General features: G+C 27.8%; 1 protein-coding gene across 2 annotated transcripts in view; it reads right to left on the minus strand.

Moving 5' to 3' along the window:
• Positions 1-3,885, minus strand: part of LOC100162414 (serine/threonine-protein kinase NLK) — a 29,392-nt gene extending 25,507 nt beyond the window's left edge. The window contains exon 1 of one of the 2 annotated variants that reach the window (XR_510740.3): positions 3,136-3,883. Coding sequence is in view for 1 of the 2 variants with exons in the window: in XM_001946304.5 (XP_001946339.1) it covers positions 3,136-3,353 (218 nt within the window). In the remaining variant the exon portion in view is untranslated. Of the gene's footprint in view, positions 1-3,135 lie in introns of both variants that reach the window. The other variant, XM_001946304.5, reaches the window with a different exon arrangement.
• Between the last annotated feature and the right edge of the window lie 4,151 nt (positions 3,886-8,036).

The following is an 8,036-nucleotide window of genomic DNA, read 5'->3' on the forward strand; positions in this document are numbered from 1 at the left end:
GTTATCATATTGAGAAACAATAACCTATTAACACAATTAACATATTAATAACTATTATTTACAAAACTTCATAAAGATCTTGATTGAAATATAACAACAATTATATATAGGTATATAGGCGCAAATCACCCAAAAATATTAAGAAGGCATAAGCACCAAAATGTTTTTAATCTATTTTTGAATTGTTAATAAATGTACCTAGTTATAATAGAAATATTATGGTGATAGTACCTACTATAAGTTATAATCACGGGATTCGGAGTGCTAGCATTAAAATTCAAGATGCTAAGTACCCTTAGCACCACTACGATTTGCGCCAATGAACCTATATATAATTGCAAAAAATATTTTTGATTTTAAAGGCATATTAATTACCTAAATCAAAACAAAATTGTGTGACTAATTAGTTCAAACCAAGTTCATACATATCATATAGTAGAACTTCTAAATATTGAAGAATTAGTCACTGAAATTTTATCCGCTATTCCAAGGGTTCAGTTTATAAAAAGTTTGTAGTTTGTTCCTAAAAAATCTTCCACTATTTGGAGGTACCAGTTAGGGGAGGTTGCACTGCACTAACAGAAATTGGACATCTGGAAGTCAAAGTAGGTATATAAGCTAATCTTCAACTTGACAATCTAAAACCATAAAAAAATTGTAAACTAGTAATCCTAAAAATAGTACATAATACTATGTTGGTGAATGGTGCCTATATAAGTTGGGTGTATCAATAAAAAAAAATCAAGCAAACAAACAAATTCTTAATTATAAGACCGCAAACAATCAAAATAAAGTCTTAATATACAAACTAATATTTATTGTAAATCAAGTCTTCTGTTAAAAAGAATATATTAACTGAGTAATACATAATATGTTATTACTTATTTCATTACTCATAAACGCATAGTTTTCCTTGTAATTTTTATCTTTGCACTTTGACAGAAGGTAGTTAGAAATTATGAGTAAGATTTTTATGTAACTATAAATTTACCGATTAATATTCAATACTAAATAGTAAATGTACAGTATTGAAGTATTGGTAGGTATTTAAAAAACAATCCTAATGATGTATCAATATGATAAACAGTATTTAAATGTTTCGTAGTAAAGGAGTTTTTATAATAGTTTTTCTTAACTCGTAAAATTACAAAAAATTTAAATATCATATAATTGATTTTCAGATGAATAAATTGAAAAGAGGTATAGATTAATCTGTTATAGTTTAACAATTAAGGATAATACGAGAGGTAATAATTATAGAGGTAAAAATTATTATTAAATGTATTAAATTAATTAACAAATTAATTTAAATTAACATATAGGAGGTCCTACTGGATACCTATTTACAGTAATTTTTCAAAATAAATATTGTTATTATAGGTACGAGGTACCTATTCAAATACCTATTAGATTATTGTTTTTACTCAAAATATCATTGAATATGATAAAAACAAAAAAAACCACAATACAATATTTAATTTTAGAGCTTTCTTTACAACTATTTAAGATACTTTGATACCTAAATGAGATTATCTATAAACTCATTTCCATTTTAATCTTTATGTTTTTATTTATTCAACCCAATGTTTAGTTTATGATTGGGTGCTGTGCAATAATTTTCAATAGGCCTCTGTCGAGTTATAAATTTATTAAGTTGGGTCCCAGGTCTAGATAAAAATAGTTCACGGCTCTTGAAAATGTCTGTGAAAACCAGACCTACACTAATTTCACCTATAACTATAAGCGTGTATATAGGTAGTTATACCTACATAATATGTGTTATATATTTATAAACCTTATACATCTAGTGGATAATATTGATAAATAAATATAGGTATATGTATTTTGTACACATTTATTTATGGGTATTCATGTATTTGAAATAATTTTCAGGATATAAATTTATTTCAATTTATTTATATTATTTTATATTTTATCACAGGCTTTAATAAAATTATCAAGAATATAGTCAATACCACGGTCAGTACAGATAATTCTAACTATATTAAATATTTTTTGTATAGGTACCTACTGGTACCTGCTTAAATTAAAATTTCTTTGTATTGAATATTTATTGCATCCAACTATTTCAACACTTATGTATTACGACACAATGGTAACTATAATATAACCAAATTTAAAACAAAATACGGTGGTTTTAAATAAGTAAGCTGATAGGTATATTAAATTGATCTTCAAAATTCAAATGATGAAATCAGTATTTATTGTAAAGGTAACATATTATTATGGAATTACCTAATAATGGTAACAATGTTATCACAATATCACTTATCAGCTAATACTAAAATAGTTAAACATATATATATCATGCACATGAACCTAATGTCCTAAAATCTGTATATTATGCTTGAAGTATAAAGATTAAATCATCTATGTACCTATGGAAGTGGATATAGGTACCTACTTTAAAGAAAGTGTCTCAGTATTTTTGGTTCACTACATTGAATTGGGTATCAAAATATGAGAGATTAGGTACATTTATTATATTATATCGAGTACCATCTCACTAACCGTGCCTTCGATAATTCAGCGCTGCTGTAACGCTTCGTCAGCAACTATAAATTGTCATTTTTTAATTCAGCGCAAAACTACGCTGCTTGTGATAGGTAGATGTCGTTTTTTAATTCATGATATTGATCACAACCTAGCGAACCAAACAGCGGTTCCAGCAGGTTAGAAACATGCTGGTCAATCACAATCATATTATTCATCATACTTTCCCATCACATCTATCACGCTTACAGCAGCGCTGAATTATCGAAGGCACGGTTAGTTCATAAGAATCCATTGTTGAGTAATAAAAGTAACATACGTAATATTATAAGGATATTGAGTAGTACAAGTTATGCACATACTAAAGCGCTATAATGTAGAGGGATGTGTCATACCGGACAACTTAATCTATGTCTCATGAGTAGGTATTGTTTCAAAGCAGGAGCATACCGTCTACTACAGGTGGTTTCAGTGACTATGACAAGTACATCTAACACGCCTGCCTAATGATATCTTATAGTACCTAAAATGCTGAGTGTGGTTGGTATGCAAGAGCATCACACAAGGCAAAAGCAGTACCTTCGAGCCCCATAAGAATGACATAATCGACGGTGAACTTACCAGACGACTCCGAATGCGCCATATCCAATTGGTCTGTCAGGTTTGTAGTCCACCGGATGTGCAGAGGCCGATTGTGCGGCATGGTGAGATTGCTGCTGAGCGTGGAAAAACTGTTGCGAGGCGCTGGCCTGCTGGTGGTTGCCCACTGGACCGTTCGTCGAGCCCTGCATCAGCGACATTGACACCCTGGAGTGTCGGCTCGGGCCGACCACAGCCATAACAGTACGTCAGTGACGGTTAGTCCACGAATTCCGGCGCACGGCTGGTTTCGTTCTCATTTACGGTGAGGGATTATCGACGAAGACGAGGACGACCAGAGAACCCGCGGATTCACAGACACGGTTGACTACGTAGACCTCGTTAAATGTTATGTATTGACGTATGGTACACGTTTTAAATTATTTATTATATTATATTATAATATTATAAAAGATAAATGTGAACGGAATAATAAATATTTTATAATCGAACAAAAATTATTGTTTTTGTCTCGGTATTGGGACACTTATGCGTGTGATAAGAGTCGACGGGCAGTAAAACAATGGGTAATAATAATTTCAACAACAACGTAGACGTTGATAATGAAAGACGTTCGATTAAACAAAAACACAGGAGAATGGGACAATATTATTGTTACAACCGTGTTCGAGCGCGCATTGCCCGGGACAAACCTCACAGAGACGACGAACGACCGTTTGCCAAGTCGTACGACCGACACTGAATCAGATTATCAGAATTCAGAATGACTACAACTGATTGAGAAAAGGGAGAATCGGGCGCGCGCACGCACCATGAGCTGAAGCATATTATAGCCGCGGCGGCCTGGCTCTCACGCACGCACTACAAAACGAACGGCGGGTCAATGGAAGTGATAAATGGTTGCAGTGCTGCCGGATTGTCGAATGGAAAGAGTTTTACGGTAAAAATGGGCAATAATATTGTGCACGTCGGGCAAGCCGGCGCTCAGCTTGACGTTCGCCACATATTATTATTATTGTACGAATAAAAAATATAGAGGGTAGCTGCGTGAGAGTTATTCCAAGACAATAATAATAATTATTATTGTTATACAGCTAATTGTCTTACAAATAAAATAGTAAAATGTGGTGGTGGTTTGGTTCAAATTTTGTTTGGTAGTGGGTACTGAGAAAGTATGGGTGGGTACTTACCTACAAAGGTGGGCAAGTTAATGAAAATAATTAACTCAAATTAAGTTAAGTTAAGAGGACACAAGATCGATAAGTTACAAGTTAACAGTTAACAAATTATAAATTTAACTCGATAGGTTAAAAGTTAATATAGAAAAAAATATTAACTTAACTCAGTTTAAAAAAAGTTAATCTATTTTTTTTATGATTAGTATATAAATCACATAAAGAGTGAATGTGTCTTTCTAGTTTCTAATTTATATAAATTATAAAAAACAATTTTATTGAACTTTTATCATAATGTACACTGTTACCATTTTATTTTTACTTTACTATTATTTACTAATTTAAACTTTACCTACTCATCTCAAATTAATAATTTAACAAATATATTATTATTCATATCGTATAGAAATTGGATATCATAATACGTGAAGATGAGTACAAGACCTTCATATAGGTATATAAGTATATTATAAGTCATATAACATTAAAACATAACAATTGTCAATTTGTAATTTAAAATTATTAATTTTACTAAAAACATTTATAATTGCAACTCACATAATATATAATTTACAACTTAATAAAATATATTAATATAAACAAAATTATGTTATCAAGAAAATGTTTGTGTTTTTCTAATTGGATTATTTTTATATTTACGTATAAACGAACAATTTCAAAATGTTTTCAACTTCATGGATTTTTTTAAAATCAACTGAGAAAAGCTAAGTTATTTCAACTGTAAATTAAACTAGTTAAGTTCATAAGTTGATTAGAATATAAACTAACTAGTTAAGTTTAAAAGTTTTAAAAAAAATTAACTTTTTAACTAGTTAATGCCCACCTTTGCTTACCTAAGAATTTTATATTTATATAATTATATGCAATACCTATTGAAATTTACAATATTATACTGGGTAGTCTATACTATATAGTATATAGTATAGGTAAAAATTGGGGTGAGGCTTTAGTTCGGCCTTCCAAACATTTCCAACAACAGTCTCCCTAAATCTCAAATTATATTTACGCCTATAGTCTATACGTAACTATACTTTAGATTAAAATTAAGATAATAATTATTAATTAATATAAATTTACCGACACAATTCTTATTTTAACTTTTAACTTTTTAGTTTACTAGTGATGGTTTTTTCAAAATGTGTTAGAATTAATTATTAAACATAAAAAAGGTGGGCAAGTGGATGTCGCTCTGTTGTACAGTAGGTTACAAGTGGGTCACTGTATAATGGATAGTATTAAATTTGAATTCAATCATATAATAGGTATCACTGTTTAAGAAAAACTATTCTGAGCGGAGACGGTATGTCAGTCTGGGTATAAGACATATTCACATATTATCTACTTATCTAAAAAAAAATTGATCTATAATAGGTACCTATAACAAATTCCAAATTAATCATATAATAATATACATTAGGGACTTATAACGCGTTAGATAGATTAAAATAGTATACTTTAGAAGTTTCAAGTAGTTACCCACGAATAATATTATACAATCACAACAAAATAACTAAAAAAGTTATTCTAGGTTTTTAATATGTAATTTCATCCAAATTTGAACTTAAAATGACTATAAAAATAAACTGTGCTTATGTATTTTTTAGATTTTTTGGTAAAAGAATTAAGTATTTACGTGGAATCTTGTTTTTAATTTTCAATCCTTAGATATAAAATTTGAACATATTATGAATTTTTAACTTCAAAATAATTATTCAATTTTAAATTTTATAAATGTTGTCAAAATTCGATCTTTAAATGCTTATAAAAAAAAATTGTGCCTATGTATTTTTAATATTTTAACTACTATTTTAAAATATATCAGGAGCCTTGTATTAAATTTTTACACTTTTTGACCCAACAGATTAAACTTTATTAATATTTATAGAAAAAAAAAAATAAAAAAATTGAAAACTGACAATGTCTGTACACAGCTCAAAACAAGTCAAATTATTTTCATTTATCGTGTATAGAAAATGCTAATATAAACATTCAGTGAAATTTTCATGTATCTACAGTTATTCGTTTTTGAATTACAACAAAATAAGAAAATCGCTAAATGAGAAATCGAGTGAATATCCAATGTTGTACAAAATTTGAATTTCAAACGCTCATAAAAATTTGATTTTACTTTCTTATTGACACTTTTTTTTGATAAAGGTAGATAATCTTATAAGGAATCTTGTATTACATTTTAAAATCTTAGATTTAAAAAGAAAAATTTTTACGAATTCTGAACTCAAAATAATTTGCTAATTTTCGTGATTTTTCCATATTTTGTCAATTTTTGAACTTTATACCTATGCTATTAAAAAAAAACTGTGACTAAGAATTTTTAAAATTTTTCAAATGTCATTGTAACATTATAGTACGAGCCTTATCAAAAAAAGATACTGTTGAAGAAAATCCAAGCACTTTTACTGTTCTAAAAGGTGATGACAGATACGAAAAATATACGCGAAGATGCTTGAATTAAGCATCTAATTTGTTTAACCATAAACGAAAACATTTTAACGACGATTATTTATAAATGGCTCAAAAAAATAGTCAAAATATTTTGAAATGTAAACCATGTATAGAAAATTTAAATTTAAATAATTAGAGAAAATTGCAACTGTCTACAGTTATTCTTGTTTAAATTATTACAACAAGATAATAAAATCAATTTTGAAAAAAATTGCTTTGCGTAAAAATTACCGTTTTTTCAAAAAAATCAAAAAAAAATACTGGGAATTTCGTTCTTTTTGACTTCCTAATAAACCAACTAGATTTACCTTTCTACCAGAAAAGATATTGAAGTTGAAAATTAAAGAATATTTCATACTATAAAAAGGGTCTTCTGACACAAATAAAAACACGCATCATTGTAAAATCAATAGGTACACTCAACGCTCCGCTCGGAATCTAAAAAATGAGTAATAAGTATAAAAATAATTATAAATGCATACAGAATTTAAAATATTATTACTATATCAGAAATTAATTTTCCGTTATCTTTTATCAATTGTTAGTTTTCAAACAAAATTAACATTATTAGTATATAATATAATAAAATAAATAAATTTGGATGAGTCATGAAAGTTTGAGGGACAAAGGCACAAAGCTCATAATATGTACGGGTAATGTGTATATCATACAATGATAACTTACTAATTAATTAATCATTTAAAATTATGTTAGCACTCCCTAATTTTACACCTAATTTGCTACTTCAAATATTGTATTAATTAATAATTATTAATAGTAAAATGAATACTGTAAAAGAAATATAGAATAATATAATTAACTAAATACTAATAAATATTATTTTTGAAAAAAAATCATAAATCATACTTCTGTCGGAGCACAGTTAAAACTTAAAAAGTTTGAATATCTATAAATCTCAAATGTAATATTTTAATTTAAAATTGGCATATTTTATAAATTATTTGAAAATAAGTAGTTAATTAAAATTTCAAGTAATAATTTTATTAAATTATATTAAAACAAGGCCATTGTTATTTAAAAACTGAAAGTTACTTCTAGTTCATTACGTTAAATTTATATCATATGATTAAAATATATTAAGACGTAAATAATTTAATAAAACTAGTTGCCCGTTGGTCTTATTAGATTGTTGTATCATTGATTAAGTATACTATAATATAAACTACTATTAATATCAATTTTTTTTATCAATGGTTGTGTTATACTATTTATTTTTTTTTTTCATTGGTCTTATGCCGGCAA

This window comes from Acyrthosiphon pisum, chromosome A2, assembly GCF_005508785.2.
Source record: "Acyrthosiphon pisum isolate AL4f chromosome A2, pea_aphid_22Mar2018_4r6ur, whole genome shotgun sequence".
NCBI lineage: Eukaryota > Metazoa > Arthropoda > Insecta > Hemiptera > Aphididae > Acyrthosiphon > Acyrthosiphon pisum.